This window comes from Salmo trutta, chromosome 38, assembly GCF_901001165.1.
Source record: "Salmo trutta chromosome 38, fSalTru1.1, whole genome shotgun sequence".
Classification (NCBI taxonomy): Eukaryota; Metazoa; Chordata; class Actinopteri; order Salmoniformes; family Salmonidae; genus Salmo; species Salmo trutta.
The window spans coordinates 8164542-8186154 of record NC_042994.1 but is presented as its reverse complement, the minus strand read 5'-3'; the positions used below and the strand labels follow the sequence as shown (position 1 = coordinate 8186154).

General features: G+C 41.9%; 2 protein-coding genes across 5 annotated transcripts in view; one reads left to right on the top strand and one right to left on the bottom strand.

Annotated features, from left to right (window-relative positions):
- LOC115178407 (metal transporter CNNM2) overlaps nucleotides 1-10269 on the top strand; it is a 57790-nt gene extending 47521 nt beyond the window's left edge. The window contains exons 4-8 of one of the 3 annotated variants that reach the window (XM_029739583.1): nucleotides 958-1127; nucleotides 3834-3927; nucleotides 4587-4649; nucleotides 6426-6604; nucleotides 9992-10269. In XM_029739583.1, the coding sequence (XP_029595443.1) occupies nucleotides 958-1127; nucleotides 3834-3927; nucleotides 4587-4649; nucleotides 6426-6604; nucleotides 9992-10246 (761 nt within the window). In that variant the 3' untranslated portion in view covers nucleotides 10247-10269. Of the gene's footprint in view, nucleotides 1-957; nucleotides 1128-3833; nucleotides 3928-4437; nucleotides 4498-4586; nucleotides 4650-6425; nucleotides 6605-9991 lie in introns of all 3 variants that reach the window. The other 2 variants (XM_029739584.1, XM_029739585.1) reach the window with 2 other exon arrangements.
- A 6539-nt stretch (nucleotides 10270-16808) lies between these two features.
- Nucleotides 16809-21613, bottom strand: part of LOC115178345 (cytosolic purine 5'-nucleotidase) — a 28910-nt gene continuing 24105 nt past the window's right edge. For both annotated transcript variants that reach the window (XM_029739490.1, XM_029739491.1), the window contains 2 exons: nucleotides 21315-21491; nucleotides 16809-20737 (listed from right to left, as the gene is read on the bottom strand). In XM_029739490.1, coding sequence (XP_029595350.1) covers nucleotides 20501-20737; nucleotides 21315-21491 — 414 coding nt within the window. In that variant the 3' untranslated portion in view covers nucleotides 16809-20500. The remainder of the gene's footprint in view (nucleotides 20738-21314; nucleotides 21492-21613) is intronic.

Here is a 21613-nt window from a genome sequence, read left to right as displayed (position 1 = left end):
CTACTTTCACGATGACATCACTTTCGACAGTTTGGCTGATTGCTGGGGTTCTCCCAGAAAGCATGTCTACATGTCTGCATGTCAGACCTGCATTCACATATGTTTGAAATTCTTGATTGAGATGTGCTTGATTGAGCTTGCCTAGGGCAATGGGTTGAATGGAATAGTCCCCAAAGTGCAAACCCCATCCCATCTGGCACTTCAGGCAGGCTAAAGCAAACAGGCTAAAACAAACAGGCTCAAGCTCAAAGCAGAACATTAGATCCAGATCAATGTATGGCTGTGGTGCCAAGTGTTTAAAAGATTTGAAATACTATTAGAACAATCCCATGGAACGTACAACCAGAACCACCGTGGAATGTCCCAGCTAGCTACTAGTAGTAGAGCACAGGTGATTCAAATATGTTGCATTTGTAGGGGATTTGGTGAGAACTTTGACCTAGCGAGCTGCTAAGCATCACTTAAAGCTGTGGCCCCGCTGTCCCCTCTAAAGGAACTTTGGCTATTAGCAGGGCCAGTCCCTACCGTAGTGTGGTGGAGCAAGCTGCCAACTGAGACATATCACCACACTCTGGTGTCAGGGGCACGATTGGTTAACCTTTTTTGCCTTGACCAATGAGAATAATGATAGAGTATGGGGAGAATCAGGTTGAGCCTGTGTGCAATACGCGTGATTATAGTTAATTTACCGTAGATAAGGTGATAATGAGGTGATATGGTAAAGGCAAGAGAGTGTTTTTACATGGAATTCTATTGCTGATATGGTATTGTAGGGTATTACATCACAACGTCTTGTGTCTTACCACTGCATAATATTGTCTTGTACAATGTTGTATCTTACTATATTGGTCAATTTGTTCTTAAATTATGTCTCTCTCCATCTCTCTTTCTCTGACTCTCTCCCCTCTCTCTCTCCCCTCTCTCTCTCGCTCTCTCTCGCTCTCTGACTATCTCCAGAGGTGGAGTCGTTCGGGCCGGTGCAGATGTCAGAGAAGATCCTGCTGCGTCTGCTCAAACACCCCAACGTGATCCAGGAGCTGAAGTACGACGAGAAGAACAAGAGAGCACCGGAGCACTACCTCTTCCACAGGAACAAGCCTGTGGACTACTTCATACTCATCCTGCAGGTCAGTACCGAGCCACGCCATTGGGCCAGGGGTTAGTACGGGGCCACGCTATTGGACCAGAACCAGGAAGATACAACACTACAATCACTTAACTGTTGTATTTGTCTTTTTTGCACTCGCAAACACTGATTTTGCAGATAGCAGATATTTTACTTGCAGTGATTGTGATGCTGTATGTAGTTGTACAATGACAGCAATGACAAATGTAGAGGGGGCCACGCTATCGGGCCAGGTCAGTAATGGACCACACTATCGGGCCAGGTCAGAAATGGGCCACACTATCGGGCCAGGTCAGTAATGGGCCACACTATCGGGCCAGGTCAGAAATGGGCCACACTATCGGGCCAGGTCAGTAATGGGCCATACTATCGGGCCAGGTCAGAAATGGGCCACACTTTCGGGCCAGGTCAGTAATGGGCCACACTATCGGGCCAGGTCAGAAATGAGCCATGCTATTGGGCGACGGTCACTACACTCTTCAGCTGTGGTTACACCTTGCATTAACATGTAGTTGTCATCATCCGATCTAGATGGAGATTTGTTGCGTCTACACATGGTAGTAAAATGTGTCTGTTATCTGCCCACTACGTCCGTATTGTGACCAGATTCCCTCGTCCCTCCCTCGATGCAAAATTATCCAACCTGACTTGAACCTCCCCTTACGACATGAGCTGTATAAATCGACAGAAAACAGCTAACTTTTTATACTCATCATTACAGCCCAATACCTTGTCCGGCACTGAATAAAATGGGCATTGGGGTTTCCTGTTCCCACTCCCACTCCAGTAGGCAGTTAGTTTCTAATGAAGTCCATGATGTTAATTCTGTAGGAATTGTCGAGGTATCGTTGCCCATAATTACTACCTCAACAGACCAGTGCGATTTATTTTTTGAGAGGACGGGACAACCGTGACGTTGGACAAACTTCTAAGCTTTCATGGTGAGGATTCCTTTATACACTTCAAGGATATCCGTACAAGATGCGTCTTTGACTTCCTCCGGTGGTCAGGAAGGTCCAATCACAATCACTTCACAATGCGTCTTTTGATTGTCTACACCTGTCGACAAATGTGGGCACAATCAGAATGTTGACAAGATCAGGACGGACGCATGTTAGAACCAGGTATAAAAGAGGCTTTAGGAAAAAAAGTGTTATCTAGAACCTAAGCGGTTCTTCGGCTGTCCCTATAGGAGAACCCTTTGACGAACCCTTTTTGGTTCCAGGTAGAACCCTTTTTACTTCCATGTAAAACCCTTTCCACAGAGGGTTCTACCTGAAACCAAAAATAGTTTGTACCTGAAACCAAAAAGGGTTCTCATATGGGGATAGCTAAATAATCTTCTGGAACCCTTTTCCTCAGAGTGTAGGCCAGGAAGGGGATTGGCAGCTATTAAACAAAGCAAGGGGATTTTCCACGAGTTATAAACAAGAGTGAGATTTGCCCTCGAGTCAGGGTGGCAACATGAGGGTGATGTAAGTCGGAAGTGATGCTGCAAGTACCTGTTTTAAAGGCCCAGTGCAGTCAAAAAAAGTGAATTTTCTGTATTTTATATATATTTCCGCACTATGAGGTTGGAAAAATACAGTGAAATTGTGAAAATGATGATAATGCCCTTTTAGTGTAAGCGCTGTTTGAAAAGACCACCTAAAATGTCAGCCTGTTTTGGTAGGATGGAGTTTTGACCTGACTGGTGACATCATCAGGCGGTAAATTAGTTAATAGCCCAATAAGAAAGAGAGATCCAAACCTCTCTGCCAATTAACAGCTAGTTTTCAGTTTTCCCCTCCCCACTCAGACCGCTCCCAGACAGTCCAAGCTAAATTCTTGAGAAATTGCTCTTTGCTAAGAAGCTACTTTTGTTTCTTTTTGACCATTTTAATTGAAAACAATCACAGTAAGGTACTTAATTGTTAACAAGAAATGATTTGATATTGAGATAAACACATCTGCATTGGGTATTTAATCTTTAAGAGAAAGTGTTACAGATGGATTGGCTGAAATGTTGCCGCATGCAAATAGGAAATTTACTTTGTGGACTTAAAAGTCAATTTTTATATCAATATCAAATCATTTCTGGGTAACAATTAAGTATCATGCTATAACAGTTTTCCATTAAAATTGTAAAAATAAAAATAACTTCTTTGCAAAAGAAAAAATTCTCAATCAAGAATGTTTCTAGGACGGTCTGGGAGTGGTCTGAGTGGGGAGGGGGAGGGCACCTGAAAACAAAAAACGAGCTGTTATTGGCAGAGAGGTTTGAACTCTCTTTGTTATTGGTCTATTAACTTATTTACCGCCTGGTGCCGTAACCAGGCAAGCCGAAACTCCACCCATGCTAAACCTGCTGATGAGATTATTTTCTCTACCAGTAACTATCAGGAAATAACACTGATCACAGTTTCATCAGCTGTTGTACAATATGATACAAAACACAGGAAAAACTGAACGCACTGGGCCTTTAAAAGAACGTGAAGTAGATAGTAATCTCACTGCGAAGGAGAGATTTGTCGGGAATATTGTTTGAGGTGTGAATTCTGAAATGTTACGCGGTTCAGTCAATGCCCTCAACAAACAAAATGCTGCTAAAACCAAAACACAGTGAATTTACTGTAGCTGATGATCACCCTCTATACCCTGCAGTACTTCTCAACTGATCTGAGTCTTCTTCAGACTCTTACGGAAAGTGTGTTGTGTTCCTCTGCAGGGGAAGGTGGAGGTGGAGGCAGGGAAGGAAGGGATGAAGTTTGAAGCAGGAGCGTTCTCCTCCTATGGGATGATGGCTCTCACCACCTCTCCAGGTAAGACTTCCTTGTATACCGACGTCTCAATGGCTGTGTCTAAAATCACGTCCTATAAATATTCACTGCAGTACACAACACTTTTGTCCAGAACCCTACGTCCCTGTATAAAACTACTTTACAAAAATACTACATTGTAGCCTATAGGGACCTACCATGTATATATCAGATTTCCCCAATTCCCTCCTACCCATCATCCATCGGCAGCTATTGAGACATGGGCTAGGTTCAGGATGACTGGTTTACAAATTGTAAAGAAACAGTTTATCAGTAACCAAGTGAATTGACTCATATTGAAATAAGGTATGACACATTTTTTGTGATGCAGCCTCTGTATTTTCTCAGTTCATTCACAAACTTCCAGTCAGGCGCTAGTAGGATCTCAGAGACACCTGCTGGTGAGAGGGCAGAATTACACCCTCCTCATCAAAAAGTTGTCACTCTAGTTTGGTTTATGGAACATAGAGTACATGCTTATGAGATGGTGTATTTTGTCATATTTTATCACAGACCCTCTTTCAATGTGCTTGGATGGCACGTTGGTTGTTTTTCAGGACACGGTGTACGACGGTAACGTTATACAATTATTTCATTTGTGGGCTTTGGTGATGGATTTTTCCGTGTGTCTCCCCTCTCTGTCGTCCATCTCTCTTCGCCAGTCCCTCTCTCCCTGTCTCGTACCTTCGTTGTCAGTAGGGCTGAGTCCCTAGCAGGATCTCCAGGTATGGTAGCCCTCTCTTTCCTGTCTGCCTGTCTGTCTGTCAACCTGTCTGTCTGTCTGTCTGTCCATCCCCCTATCCCTCTATCTCCATCTCTCCTCACATCTAATATAACTCTTCCCATTGGGATGAGTGTACACTTCACCTAAGCCTGGATATTTACCAGTATTATAACTGCATGGTGTGTTGTGGACATAGTAATGAATTCTGGTCCTGTTGCTCATGAGCTTCAATTCTTTGAGAGTGGAATTCTCTTGTGCCACATCGCAAGAATACTTTGCATGTTTGTGTATTAATATGCATTTCCTACTTACGCTGTCCTTACGTTTGCTTTGCATATTAAATGTTGTTTTGCATGGACGTTTAACAAGGCGGTACTTACCTATTGTTTTGAACTCTGAAGGATGTATGTTACTGTGTACTGTGCGTGTGAAGCGTCCATTCCCCTGTGTGTGTGTGTGTGTGTGTGTGTGTGTGTGTGTGTGTGTGTGTGTGTGTGTGTGTGTGTGTGTGTGTGTGTGGTAACCAGTGCCATAACTCAGCCAGTGAATAGAGTAGTAGAGGCCCCCAGAGTGAGGCATAGCCGCCACTAGAGACAGGCTCCACCCCTCTAGCCCCTTAACCCTCTGACTCCATAAACAAGGCTATGAGTTACAGCCCCCTGCAGGGCCGCTGACTGCAGCACACACACACATTCTGCAAACACACACACACACACACACACACACACACACACACACACACACACACACACACACACACACACACACACACACACACACACACACACACACACACACACACACACACACACACAGCTCAAGCCTCTGATCCACCCCATATTTACTAAATTCCCTCCTCCTTCTTTTCCCCCTTGTCCCACTCCACTCTCTTCCACTCCATCCCTCCATCCCCTACCGTCCCCCGTCGGCCCCGAGAAAGTAGAGTACTAATCTCCCAGGGTTCACATGCCTGGGACTTGGCCTACTGCGTGGGTCTGGGCCTACTGCCTGGGCCTTGGCCTACTGCGTGGGACCACACTGCTTTATGCAGACATCCAAACTCAGGATTACATACATTCCAGCCAGAGTAGTAAGCATTAACGCCCCAGCTCTCTGGAAGCCCAGGTCTTTTCCACTTGGTTGTGTGGTTTTTCTCTCGTCTGCTTTTTAAGAAGTGGAAAACATAAGCTGAGTTTAATTAAAATAAAGAGAAAGTATTCTAATTTGAGAAGTGGGAAAAAAGCGGCATCACTCTAGACCACCAACTCAAAACCTGTGAAGCAAAGCCCACCCCCCTAATGGGAGGACTTAAAATGTATATTAGATTTCCATACATTGCACCAAGGATTCTTGGCCTATATGTTACCTAATCATTCAATTAAAGAAATAGCTTTTCATTCTGTGTAGAATTCAGTAAATAGATGATACACAATCAGTTTGTGTAGATGGAGATTAGATGACAAACATAAATTATACAAAGCTATGGTTAGGTACAGCAGTACAGCTATAACTGATTGTGGATCCCATATACAGTGTCTGTGGGACATGTTCTGTGGGTTCTGCATTTATTCTGTTCTCTATTCTGTTCTCAGATCAGGGTTGGGGTCAATTCCAGGTCTCTTCAATGCTTTTCAATGAGGAAAAATGTAGAATTGGATATTGGAATTTGGTTTACTTTCTGAATCGACTGTTATAGACATGGAATCGACCCCAACCCCAGATGTGTATTTGCTGTGAACAGAAGCCGAAAACTTCTATTCTTCTCTATCCCGTGCAGAGAACAAGTCCCCCCCGCGGCCGTTTGGCCTGAACCACTCAGACTCCCTGAACCGGAGTGACCGCATCGATGCCATCACACCCACGCTGGGGAGCAGTAACAACCAGCTGAATGCCTTCCTACAGATATACATGCCAGACTACTCTGTCAGGGCTGTGTCTGACCTGCAGTACATCAAGGTGAGAGGATAGTCAGGATGCACACACAGACAGACACGCATACACACACTACACACACATTACACTATACACACACACTACAGATACAGTTGAAGTCGGACGTTTACGTACATTTAAACTCAGTTTTTCACAATTCCTGACATTTAATCAGAGTAAAAATTCCCTGTATTGGGTCAGTTAGGATCACCACTTTATTTTAAGAATGTGAAATGTCAGAATAATAGTAGAGAGAATTATTTCTTTCAGCTTTTATTTCTTTCATCACATTCCCAGTGGGTCAGAAGTCTACATACTCAATTAGTATTTGGTAGCATTGCCTTTAAATTGATTAACTTAGGTCAAATGTTTCGGGTAGCCTTCCACAAGCTTCCCACAATAAGTTGGGTGAATTTTGGCCCATTGCTCCTGACAGAGCAGGTGTAACTGAGTCAGGTTTGTAGCCCTCCTTGCTCGCACACGCTTTTTCAGTTCTGCCCACAAATGTTCTATGGGATTGAGGTCAGGGCTTTGTGATGGCCACTCCAATACCTTTACTTTGTTGTCCTTAAGCCATTTTGCCACAACTCTGGAAGCATGCTTGGGGTCATTGTCCATTTGGAAGACCCATTTGCGACCAAGCTTTAACTTCCTGACTGATGTCTTGAAATGTTACTTCAATATATCCACATAATTTTCCATCCTCATGATGCCATCTATTTTGTGAAGTGCACCAGTCCCTCCTGCAGCAAAGCACCCCCACAACATGATGCTGCCACCCTGGTGCTTAATAGTTGGGATGGTGTTCTTCGGCTTGCAAGCCTCCCCCTTTTTCCTCCAAACATAACAATGGTCATTATGGCCAAACAGTTCTATTTTTGTTTCATCAGACCAGAGGACATTTCTCCAAAAAGTACGATATTTGTCCCCATGTGCAGTTGCAAACCGTAATCTGGCTTTTTTATGGCGGTTTTGGAGCAGTGGCTTCTTCCTTGCTGAGTGGCCTCTCAGGTTATGTCGATATAGGACTCGTTTTACTGTGGATATAGATACTTTTGTACCTGTTTCCTCCAGCATCTTCACAAGGTCCTTTGCTGTTGTTCTGGGATTGATTTGCACTTTTCGCACCAAAGTACGTTCAACTCTAGGAGACAGAACGTGTCTCCTTCCTGAGCGGTATGACTGCTGCGTGGTCCCATGGTGTTTATACTTGCGTACTATTGTTTGTACAGATGAACGTGGTACCTTCAGGCATTTGGAAATTGCTCCCAAGGATGACTTGTGGAGGTCTACAATTGTTTTTCTGAGGTCTTGGCTGATTTATTTTAATTTTCCCATGATGTCAAGCAAAGAGGCACTGAGTTTGAAGGTAGGCCATGAAATACATCCACAGGTACACCTCCAATTGACTCAAATGATGTCAATTAGTCTATCAGAAGCTTCTAGAGCCATGACATAATTTTCTGGTATTTTCCAAGCTGTTTAAAGGCACAGTCAACTTAGTGTATGTAAACTTTTGACCCACTGGAATTGTGATACAGTGAATTATAAGTCAAATAATCTGTCTGTAAACTACGTGTGTCATGCACAAAGTAAATGTCCTAAACTATAGTTTGTTAACAAGAAATGTGTGAAGTGGTTGAAAACGAGTTTTAATGACTCCAACCTAAGTGTATGTAAACTTCGGACTTCAATTGTAGACATGCCAGACTACTCTGTTATGGCTGTCGGACCTGCAGTATTTCAAGGAGAGTCTATACACACTTCTACACACACGTGTGCACGCACATACTGTACACACACACACAGACACACACATTTGTGACCAACCACCTTGATTCGGTCTTATGGTTTAAAATTTGAAATTGTGTTTTTTACATTGGATAAAAGCAGAGACATAGAGCTACAAAATGGTATATCATACGCTGCATTTGAGGAACAATGGGAAAGTAATTTTGCTTTGAAAGTTGATAAACTTGTAAACTCACTTTTGAGAAAAGGGCCTTTGAATGTTTTGCTACCTACAGGAGAGCTCTTCTTTGTCTACACCCACTCAGCATGCTTCACACCCTTTTAAGCTTTAGCTCCACCCATCTCTTTATCTGAGCGTTTTGTCCTAAGAACAGCAGTCAAGCACCCAAGCTAACTGGTTAACATTTGTCACAGTGACATTCTATTAAAATGTACATTTGCATAGTGGAGTCTTTTGTTAAGACATGTAGCTAGCTAGCTAGCTAAACAATGAACCATAATCCCAACTCATGACGTTACTACCTTGCATGAATCTGCAGGTAGCTAACCAACCAGGTTCAATGTTAGCTAGCTAACATTAGGCTATAACTAGCCAAGCAAATTGCTCTGAGATACGAATAATACGATCATACACGTAACGTTAGGTAGCGAACCAGCCAGGTAATGTTAGCTATCTAGCTAACAGTACACTTCAACTTGAAATGAAAACAACTGTCAAAATTAGAAATGTGTAATATCTGAAAATGTAGCTAGCTAAACTATCTTACATCATGGTTGGACGCTTCTCCCTGTCACAGATGCCATGGTTGCCCTTAGTTTGAAGATGTAACCCGGAGACTGGTGTTTTCTCCATCTCCTTAGCTATCCTACTCTAATTCCAATGATTTCAAAACTCGGTCCTCCAGAAAGTGGAGAGCAACACTTTTGCAGTTCTACTAAACAATGTATTTTTTTTAAAGCAGCGGTAGACATGATTACCTACCGATATTGACCAGCTCAAATAGACAGAAGTGTGCTACATGGCATGCCCCGGCATGTCCAGCCCACTCATTATCTCAGCCAATCATGGCTAGCGGGACGGTTGCTGTGTTTTTCTGTGGCAAAACCAACTAGACTCGCAATTTAACAATTGTATTCGTTTTTACAGATGACATACAAGTTTGTTATTAAGGCACATGAAAGTTCACGTTCCAGAAGGCATTCCTTCAAAAAAAACAAAAAAACATTTTGATAAATAAAAAAAAGATTATGTTCAAATGGCTGTCCTGTGAAGTAGTGACCCGCGACATACGCCTAGTTTCCTGAAACGGGTCACATTTGGGTGTCGCTTGTATAATAGTGGAGGTTGAGGTTGAATTGGCTAGCATAGGATCTGTCCAAGTGGGAGGATGTAGATTATGAAAAAGAGGGGCCCTAGCATGGAGCCCAGAGGCACACCCTGTGTGACTTTAGTGAGATATATGTGTCCGGTTGGTGAAACATGATTGAAACCAGGAGAAAGTGGATAAGAATGTTCTGTTGGAAATGTAGCTATGCTATCATTCAAGATGATCATGTAGATATCCACATCTACCAGTTCAACTGATGCCCAGGGATGCTATTTAATATACTGTAATATCGTATAACCTGATATCATGTAACTGTATTATCCTCCCGCAGGTGACCCGTCAGCAGTACCAGAACGCCCTGATGGCGTCGCGCATGGATAAGACGCCCCAATCGATGGACAGCGAGTTCACCAAGATCGAATTGACTCTGACCACTGAGCTCCACGATGGTGGAGGCGGAGGCGTGCTGGAGACGCCAGCTATGGCCCACCACGAGACAGCCAGCCTGCTCAACCTCAACACACAGCCCCAGAACTGTCTGGCCCACAGGGTCAACCACACTGCGCACAATGAGGGACCCATCTAGCCCACACTGGGGTGGTGGGGACAGAGGGAGTGGAGGGAGAGGAGGGAGGAGGGGTCTGGGGACAGGGGGAGAGGAGGGAGGAGGGGTCTGGGGACAGGGGGAGAGGAGGGAGGAGGGGTCTGGGGACAGGGGGAGAGGAGGGAGGAGGGGACAGGGGGAAAGGAGGGAGGAGGGGTCTGGGGACAGGGGGAGAGGATGGAGGATGGGTCTGGGGACAGGGGGAGAGGAGGGAGGAGGGGTCTGGGGACAAGGGGAAAGGAGGGGGGAGGGGTCTGGGGAGAGGGCGAGAGGAGTGAGGAGGGATGGTGTTAGTACCCTCTGGGCCAGGGCCTGGGCCTAATCCCCCGACATCCAAGGACCTCTAACCCCTACCCACCACCCCCTTATGTCTGGAAGACCCTGGGGGAATTGAAGGGAATGACCTCTAACCCCTACCCACCACCCCCTTATGCATGGAAGACCCTGGGGGAATTGAAGGGAAGGACCTCTACCCCCTACCCACCACCCCCTTATGGCTGGAAGACCCTGGGGGAATTGAAGGGAATGACCTCTAACCCCTACCCACCACCCCCTTATGCATGGAAGACCCTGGGGGAATTGAAGGGAAGGACCTCTAACCCCTACCCACCACCCCCTTATGCATGGAAGACCCTGGGGGAATTGAAGGGAAGGACCTCTAACCCCTACCCACCACCCCCTTATGCATGGAAGACCCTGGGGGAATTGAAGGGAAGGACCTCTACCCCCTACCCACCACCCCCTTATGCATGGAAGACCCTGGGGGAATTGAAGGGAAGGACCTCTAACCCCTACCCACCACCCCCTTATGCATGGAAGACCCTGGAGGAATTGAGGGGAAGGGGGCTACGGAGATGTGTATACTGAGCCCCAGCCTGAACCTCTACTCTCTACCCTCCACCACCCCTGTCCGATTCCACAGCCTGGAACAGAATACCCTTTGGGGTAGTGGGGAAGGGGGTTAAAGGGATAGCACTCTGGGCCCTCACCCACATCACACACCTCTAGAAGGCCCTGTTAGGGTGGGCTTGGACCGTCCTCGGCCAATCCATCCTCTTAAATACCCGGTAACCTGGTATTCCAGTAGCTCGGAAAGATGGACAACAGTGTGCATGTCCCCCCCCCCTCCCCCCCGCCCATTCCCCTGTCCACACACAAACACGTACACATAAGTACACACACTTTCCAGTCTGTTCTTGTTCAGGGATTGGCAGTGGACTGTAGTACTACTTTAGTACTACTGTAGTACTACTAGTACTACTACAACGAAGGACTAAAACGCACGCAGACAAAATGGTTAGTCAAAGACTGTACCAAATACCGCTTTGAAGGAAACCATGGAACCATGAACCAAGAATGTTTTTGTGCATTTATTTATTATATGTGTATATATGTATGTGTGGAGAAGATATGACATATACTGGCGCACAAACATGCATGGGCATGTAGATGTTTGTGTGTGTATATGTGATATTGAAATACATGCTACATATATTTATATATATATACTCATACAGTACCAGTCAAAAGTTTGGACACAACTACTCATTCAAGGGTTTATCTTTATTTTTACTATTTTATCAAATATATTGTGATTTGTTTAACACTTTTTTGGTTACTACATGATTCCATTTCATAGTTTTGATGTCTTGACTAGTATTCTACAATGTAGAAAATAGTAAAAATAAAGAAAAACCCTTGAATGAGTAGGTGTGTCCAAACTTTTGGCTGGTACTGTACATCCATGTATATGAGTAGGTGAGGGTCTTTTAAAGATGTGTATATTACAGATCTTGTTATTTTTACTATTCTTCTCAATCAGGCTAATGGTACCGTATCTTTTCACCTTTTTAAAATCACACTATTGCCTTTAAAAAAATCATATTCATTATTTTAACAAAGTGCAATGGGAAAAAAAACAGTATATTTAAGAGATGATTATGAATTTTTTAAAAATCACTTTATTGTAAATTGAGACAGATATATTTGTATGTATGTATGCACCGTATGTATGTGTATATTTTGGTTCAAAGATGCTGAGTTGCAACCGTCCACAAGGTTATCCAGGCTTAAGTTAACAGACTTAAATCAGACTTAATAATAGAATCCAGACAAGTCTTCCGACTGTGGTTTAGGAGTGGGGCCCAGGATGTATTGACATTGAAAAGTGCTAACTTGGCACTTATGAATGCATGTGGAAATGTGTCTTTTATTATTAATAATCAAACGTGATCATTGGCCAGTATTAATGACCTCATCTAACATGTTGAGCATCATGAACTTCCCAAAAGCAACCTCGACATTAAACTATTGTCCATGAATGACCCTCTTGTATGGCACGGCACTCTCCTTTCCACTGTGTGTGTTGTGTGGCATGTTAAAGAATGTTCAGTCGCCTTCAGCTCATGTTGAGCTTAGAGTGTAAGCTTTATTCAATCAAACTCTTTAACTGAGTTTTGGGGTTAAAGGCAGACTATGCATTATTACATACACTGAGTGTACAAAACATTAGGAACACCTTTCAGTCATTTTGAGTTGCACCTTCCCTTTTGCCCACAGAACACCTCAATTCGTCGGGGCATGGACTCTACAATGTGTCGAAAGCGTTCCACAGGGATGCTGGACCATGTTGATCTAATGCTTCCCACAGTTGTGTCAAGTTGCCTGGATGTCCTTTGGGTGGTGGACCATTGTTGATACACACAGGAAACTGTTGAGTGTGAAAAACCCAGCAGCGTTGCAGTTCTTGACACAAACCGGTGCGCCTGGCACCTACTACCATACCCCGTTCAAAGGCACTTATTCTTTTGAGTTGCCCATTCACCCTCTCAATGGCACACATACACAATCCATGTCTCAATTGTCTCAAGGCTTAAAAATCCTTCTATATCCTGTCTCCTCCCCTTCATCTACACTGATTAAAGTGGATTTAACAAGTGACATCAATAAGGGATCATAGCTTTCACCTAGAATCACCTGGTCAGTCTATGCCATGGAAAGAGTAGGTGTTCTTAATATTTTGTCCACTCTGTGTATAGTATACACAGTGTGGCAACTTCCTGCTTAAATAAATTGACACCAAAAAAACTGAAATTGACTATTGCATTGTGGGAGGGTGCAAATTCAAAAGAGCCAATAGTGGGGAGCCTTGGCAGATTCACATTTTCTTGTTGTTGTTGTCAGTAAACAGGATGTCGCCCCACTGAATGATGTCTTTTCTTGGAGAGTACCTTTGAGATTAAGGTAACATTCTTCTTGCAATGTGAGAATGTAATGAAAAACAATGTTTACTGTGTGAAACAAAAATAATAATGCTTCAAACATGCTCTCTTTCAGTGCAAGAAGAATGTTTTTTCCCAACAATGCCCCAATCATCTGGTTAGCGAGTTTAATCGAATAGTGTGGGCTTGAACTGAAGCCTTTTTCTATTTAACCTTTATTTAACTAGGCAAGTCGGTTAAGAACAAATTCTTATTTACAATGAAGGCCTACAGCGGAACAGTGCCTTGTTCAGGGGCAGCACGACAGATTTTTTTACCTTGTCAGCTCGGGGATTCGATCCAGCAACATTTCAGTTACTGGCCCAACGCTCTAACCACTACCTGTCACCCCAAGCTTGTTGATGTTTTACACCCTTTAACTTGGTCACTTGGTCACTGTTGGAGATGAACAGAAATGGTTGTTTTTTTTCTGTGACTGACTGATCTTTTTTGTAAGGCTCAAGTTCATACCAACTTAAAACACTTTCAAGTGAAAACATTGCCAAATTAACACTTAAGTGCTTGTTTTCACATGATAGTTTTTCATCTTTATAGTCTAATATTAATTCATTGAATGACCATGTGCCACTGAAGCTAAAAACCTTAACATTCAAATGCTTACTATTATTATTATTATTTATTGTAAGAGGAAAACATTCCCTTCCCTGGTTACTATAGATGCTAGTTCTTTGAATTGTGATGACTTGAATCATAGCAATGCATAGTTTGGGGAAAATGTAGGAAAATATGAAATCTCACCATTGATGTACTGTATTGAATGTATGCAATTACAGTATTAGAAATACTAATGTGTTTTTTGTATCTTAGCCACACATATGTTGTATATTTCTTATCACAATTCTCCTATAAGCCTGTAAACAAATTATTCTCTGTTTTTCTTTGTGATGGATCATTCCGTATTTTGTTATCATTTGTCTCTTGGGAAATATGTATGAAGAACCAAGCCAGGGTTGGGTGTATGTACAAGACGTATGCCTTCTGTTGAGTATATTAACTTCAAGTGCAAACTTATTTCTAGGGTAATGTAATGTTGAGTTTACTTTTTCTTTGTATCAGTTTGTATATAAATGGTTTTATATGAATCAAAGTCCCAAAAATAACTCTCCTATCCTAAATCTCTGTAGACGCAGCATCTTAACGTAAAGCATGCTGACGCATCCTAGATAGTTGTCATATCTGCTTGCTAAAGCAAAGATATTCATTGCAGAATGTAGCTCCAAATAGTATGGGAGTGCAATTGCAACTTTTGACCACTGGTGGTCACCATTTCTCTTCGTGTCACAGTATTCCCAAATTACTGTGAGCATAAACAACTTCTAAAAAAACACATGGGTTGGCAACCTTCCCACATACAGCAAGGGGCTTCCATTTCAAAATGACCAGACTATGGAAGATATTAATAACACTGACCAGATATTGTTTTTGTTGTTTTACTTGTAAGTGTTCCTATGCATCAGGTGAACTCTGCTCTGCAAGGACAATCATTCCAGAGATAAGCGATGATGATGATGATATAATACCATTGTATTTGTACTTTACCATCTAATACACTTATATGAAAAAAAGAAGTACCTCCTTCAAAATAAAAGTCCTTCACATGCAGATGAGGGTTTTTCACATGTTCATGTCAGAATGTTGAAAATAACATATATGACTATCCAGTGTAGTCTTGTGTTGGTTTTGGAGCCTTGTTGTGACCTATATCTTGACCCATGTGGTCTTTACCCCTGCTTCCTGAACATTCACAGGAAAAGAAACACCTGAAAAAAAGAGATCCCTCTTTCTTTCCATCGCTCTCTCTTTTCCCCCCTCTTTCTCTGAGGACTTTCTCCACTCTAAATATAAGACACACATCACCAATGAACGACTACAGTATTTGTCAAGACACTTTTAGATCCGTTGAAAAATACTTCACTTGCTACTCTCCATTCTATCGTTATCTGAGTCACTCGGACCATGTCTATCCTCATGCTGCTATGTATAGGTGCCTGTCCACATGTTTGATACTCAACACGACAAAAGCATTCCCATATTCTGCTCTGGTTGGTGTTGGTGGTTCAATAAAAAGTGAATTATTAACAGAAAGAGTATTAGTGATGGAATATGTTATTTTTCCACTCCTCAACACAAGGTGCTCAGATTAAAGAGATAGGCAGTTCAGAACATTGTATGGAGGCAATTTCAAGGACAGAATGATCTATTGCAAAGATGATTTACCCTTCTGTTAAAATACAATTTTCAGTAGCTGGTTTTCTTGTTTTATCTTCCTGAAAAGTATAAGGCTGGAAAAACATAACTGTTTCAAAAAAATACTCATCCCATGTCTGTTTCAAATATTTCCATGTTTTCATTTACCAGCTATTCTTGATTTGTGTTAAAACCATTGCTGCAGAGCATTGCTGCATTATAAACAAATAGTTGCTGAGTCAAGAAATGCAGCTGATGCTACTGCAAATATTAGCCCTTGACCTTGCATGTTAGCGTACAAGGATCTGCCAAACGCATTGACGGGTGGTGGACATTTAACCCTTGGATCAAAGCATTAGGAGATGTACATTTATTTGTGTACCTATTCATTACTTTTTCCACTATACTGTATACATTTCCCGTTGTGTAGCCTAAGTCCATCTGTTAACTGTAACAGCACGAATGTTTGCGTTGTAGTAAGTCTCAATGTACTCACAGTATGTCATAGAAATGCCATCAGTTTTTAAATCTTATTACAGTGTAACACGAATGGGGATTTGATGCTTGTTCAGAAAAATCCTACTTTTAGCTGGATTTGGGATTACTGGATATATTTTATTGTGTAGTTAAATAGAATTGTAAAAAAAATATGGGACGTTTATATCTTCCAACTTTGACAGGACTTCTATTCTTGAATCATGTTTTGAGTCGCCTTTTGGACACCCAAATGTCAACCCTTTTAAACTGTGAGGGGGAGGTAAAATGACAAATGTAATCCCCCCATTTGCTTGATATTTTGTCAACAGTGGGATGGGAGAATTCTAGGCAAGTGCCCTGAAGTTCAGTGGATATAAAAAGCTATGCAAGCAATATATTTTCATTCACAATTAATTGTAGAACATTTACTTTAACACATTACTGGATATATTGAGTCATTTTTGTATGCAAGAATGTTTATGTATGATTATAAGAATTAGACTTGCATACAATCAAATACTTGTTTTACTTAAAATGTGAAAACTATAGTTTTGAAGAAGAACAAGAGGCAACAGAAGGTGACAGTACACACACCCAGGTACTTATTATGGAAAATTAGCTTTTATTGTACATAGAAATGTCATTTCCCCAATGTACACATTATAGAATAATTCTGGAAACAAAATGCTCTGAGGAACGTCCAAGAAAATGCACGAAACAAAAAAATAAGTGAATGCGTGGTAGTTGTCACGCTCGGTCTGCAATTGTTGAAATTTTGTATAAATGGACAAATTGTATAAATGGATCGTGGCATTAACCTGTTGGCCAGGTTTAGCTAGCTCAGACAAACTCACTGAAGCCATTATAGTAAAAAAAGTGTCTGAAACCAGAAAAATGCCCAAAAAAAAACAAAGAAAAATGTATAAAGATTTGAAGGAACATTTCTTCCACATGTAAATGGAAAAGCTTATAATATTATATACAACGTTGTAAACTAAGAATCTGAAAACACTGGTTAGAAAAAACAAATACAAAAAGCAAAACCAAGGTGTTGTTGAAAAAGGTGCCATTTCTGATGCAAGGTAAATACATGCTCTTCAACATCGCCTATTTTTCAGCATATCGGTCTGCAAGGCTATTATTATTATTATTAATTATTATTATTATTATTAAGTGTACAATTGTTACTACACAGACGACCTTGTAGAACTTGTGGCCAGAGCTTTTTCTCACAGACGGACATATTTTTTCCTCCCTTCCACATACCAGTTGTAGCATTAACCTAGTTCTAGCCATACAGTTATAACAACTTTGACGTAAGCCATTTGCTTGCATTGGCCAGCCTTTTAGTAAGTTAGTTTACATGTATAATGCACTGTACTGCGTCATTGCATAGAAATAATGTCTTGTAAAGTGTTTTGACAGAAAAGGACTTCAAATATTCCTCCAACGACCAAGCTTTATTATGAATTCGTCAGTAATGAGACCAAAAAAACAACTAACCAACCAGGTGAAGAATACAACTGCCCGGGTGTTTTTGTAGTATTTCCAGTTAAATCAATACTTAAAAGAGAACCTTTTTTCAGAGAATAATAAAATATTGAACCACTCTATATAGTTCCTCTAAGACAGATTCTACTCTTACTAAAATTGTTACAAAGATCCCCAGTTGAACCCACATTTTTACTACTTGCCTCGGCAAACACCAGGTTACAAAATAGAGACCCGCTATTGGTCTTCCCTTCATCAGCCCAAATCAACAGGCCAATCGAAACCTCTAGCTACACAACTACATGCCTTAGAAATAAAGTGATACGCATGTTTTACATAGCATACACATATGATATTGCAGATAACCTATAACAAAAAAACGGCCCTCTTCCAGGGCAGTTTTCCTGCCCTCCATACTGCATACCATCTGGGTCATGTTCATTAGGACACACAACTGAAAGTGTAATATTAACCAATTCGGTAACATTTTCCAGTAACATTTTTTTGTTATATCTCAACATTTCAGTGGAATTGTGGGCCTAATCAACGATTGCAATTTCCATTTTGATATTAAAAGGTTTGCTCATGTTTGGAGACAGCAAATGCAACCCTTGTGGGAAATATCAGGTGCTTCTTTGCATCATTCAGTGTTTCTTACCCTTAAGTGATCCAACAAACTCCTGAATACTGTAGCTACAGTCGTTTATTCATCCTTCCTACTTTATAGGCCTGCTAGGGTGAGTCTACAACCTATTCCCACCAGTCAGGAGGGCACCCCGTGTCCTTTTCCCAGGCCCACTCTAACCTCTCTGGGGCGGTCAGACACAAACGCCCTCTCGCCGAGGCGTTGGTTCCTTGTCTGGTGCCTGTGCATTCTCAAGGCCTACACAATGCAACACGTCACAGCACCCAGGCTGACCTGGACTTCCTGTTTGCATATCAAGGCCTACTGTAGATCAGACCTGCGTTCAAATACGATTCTAAATTATTTAATATACTTTATTGGGGCTTGACTGAGCTTGCCTGGAGTGGAACCAGAAAAATGTTCACAAAAGTTATAAACTCTGCCCACCTGGCACTCCAGGCGGGCTAAAGTATTTGAAACATTTTAAATAGTATTTGAACCCAGGTCTGTTCCTATAACATACTGTACTCTCCATGTTAACTGCAAAGAATTACTAGGAAACACCAGACCATATTATCACACATGGAATATGAGGGTTTGGTTAGGTAGGGGTGAATATGACAGGTTTAACTAAAGCGGTTCTATGCAATAAGAAATAAAACTGTTACAATTTAAAATTCAAGACAACACTTAACGAACAACTCCAAGCTTAGTAAAAAAAAAAAGGTAAAACTACTGCATGTTAGTTACACATAGTGTAACAATGTTGCAGGTTTCGATATCTCAGATCATCCTACAGGAGAACAAAAAAAAGGTAATGGTATTTTGCATGATGAATGTCTTGCTTTTTACAGTATCATGTATGAGAACAGTAATACTGGGTCACTGCCTCTCAATAGCATTAGGCCTATGTGAGCGTCAACAGTTGCCATAGACCCCATCAGAGACAGAGGCAGCATAATCGTTACCCTGTACGCATAGTTGCCTAGAAACAACATTTCATGCATTTCAAAACGTCAGTCGAAATTAGCCATTCAGAATCACAGATTACATTATGTGCACCATACTTTAAATAGACAGCATGCTTCATGTCATATCGAGCTAATATTGACAATTAGTTACCCACAATCAGACTTGTGCTTTGTGTAACCCAAAACATACATCACGCTGTTCTTTAGTACAATTATGGATGCCTTGGTTACAGTCGCTCAGGACGATGCAAACTCGACTTTTGATTGGCCAAGGCCGGACACACACACAAGCTGTGTTAAGCAGGGTCACGACGGGAGGAATTATACTGCAAAAAGATGACCAAAATAACAAACAGCGAGTAATACATTTTTGGACCATGTTTTTGGATTGCCATGTTGCTCGATACACGTGTTCTTTCAACGCCAGTACCGCAAGGCTAGAACACTTTCATTTCAAAAGGATAACAGCAAAACAGCATATAGAGTTTATATACAGTACTGTACATACTGTTTGGCAAAGGCTATTCCGCCTTAGTGCTTCACATTCAAACTACAGTATGGTGCCTGCATTAAGGTGTACTATGTAAACACACACAGGGAATTCTTCTCTATGACCAGACACTGTGTAAGGTCAGTACAGAGAAAAGTAGTGTTCGTAATATTTGCTTCTTGTGTGTATTCATGTATATTTGTCTGCTACAACATCCTATGCCGTAAAAACTGTTTTACCTTCAACTTGAAAAAAAAATTTGTAAAAAAAATTGGCCAACTTCAAGTCAACCTTTTCCCAATTCATCATAAAAATCCATAGAAAAAACAACCATTGAAAACGTAAAAGTTGAAAAGGGGTGGGCACGGGGCAATGCTTTAGGAGAACCGAGCAGCAACTGTTACTGTAGTAACATACAGTAACAGACTGATCAGATTAATAAAACCTATATATCCTGATACATCTCTAGTATAAAAAGTAGCTTCATTTCTCTCTATATAAATCTCCTATAGATACACTACAATGGCAATACCCCCTCTTACCCTGGACTATAGAGTACATTATAGTTTATATCTTCCTAGAAGTATATATACTCTAAAACCCCCTCAGGGAAACACCAGGAAGGAATCAAGACGGTTTCTCACTCCTCTCTCTCTTCCTCCTCCTAGGAAGGAATCAAGCCTGGTTAGGGTCACGCCATCACACCTCCTCCATCTACTCTTCCTCCTCCTCATCATCGTCTTCATCGTGGCAGTGGGTGATCTCCTGTGGGGTCTGGGGGAACATGTTGGGGGGTTTGATCTCACTGATGGACCGGGTCAGCTGGCTTCGGTTCTTGTTGCTACAGCACTCCAGGTCCTTGCTGTCGGTGCAGTGGCGGTTGCGCGTGGCCAGGGGGGACTCGGTGTCCGTGTCGATGTGCGCGTGCTCCACCGTTGACTCGTGGGGCATCTGGGAGGGGAGACAGAAACAGAAACAGAGAGAGAGAGAGAGAGAAGGTGAGGAGAGAGGCTATTACCAAAGACTACTCAGAGCACTTCCAGTTGGCTAACAGCTAGTAAAGAGAGTTTCAGCTCACCAATATGTAATATAATATTATTATTACCATGCGTTGAACTTGTTATACAGAATATTGATTACTGTGTGTATGTGATGTGCATGTTTCAGATAATATGTCTGGCAAAGACATTTGTATTGAATTGAGAAGATAACGCATACATACCAACTCTAATGCAAATGTCACTCTGCCTGTCAGTGTTTCAGCTAGATGGGCACCAGACTATGTAAGCATTCAGTCTGAGTCAAGCACTGTATATTTTTTTATTAAACTAGCCGGAAATGTTGATTCATGTCCATCTATATTTTTAACCATCAATTTCTAACAATTACAGTTTTCCAATTAGCAAAAGAAAGGGCTGTATCTTACACTATATTATCTGCAATATTTTAATCTGTAAATGCTGCATTTCTTCCCTTTTTTGTAAACTGTTAGCAAGAATCAACAAACAAATTCAATACAGTGACCCACCAGTACGTGAGCAGCTCTGAAGAGGTAGCTGAAGGGATAGTACAGGAGGTTGATGAAGGAAGCAGCGTACAGGTCAGCATAGCGCATCACCTGAGAGGCAAACAGAGTCTGTCTGGAGCCAGACCTGAACAGACTACCCATCATACCATAGCACATGTCCATGTCATGGGTCACTTTCTGCGGAGGGGAGAATAACACTGGGTTTAGATACTGAGCTGAAAGACGCTCGGACAATACTTCAAGCTCTGGTGGAAGAACGTGATGACCATTGTCAAATATGTTTTAATGTATGGTATTGT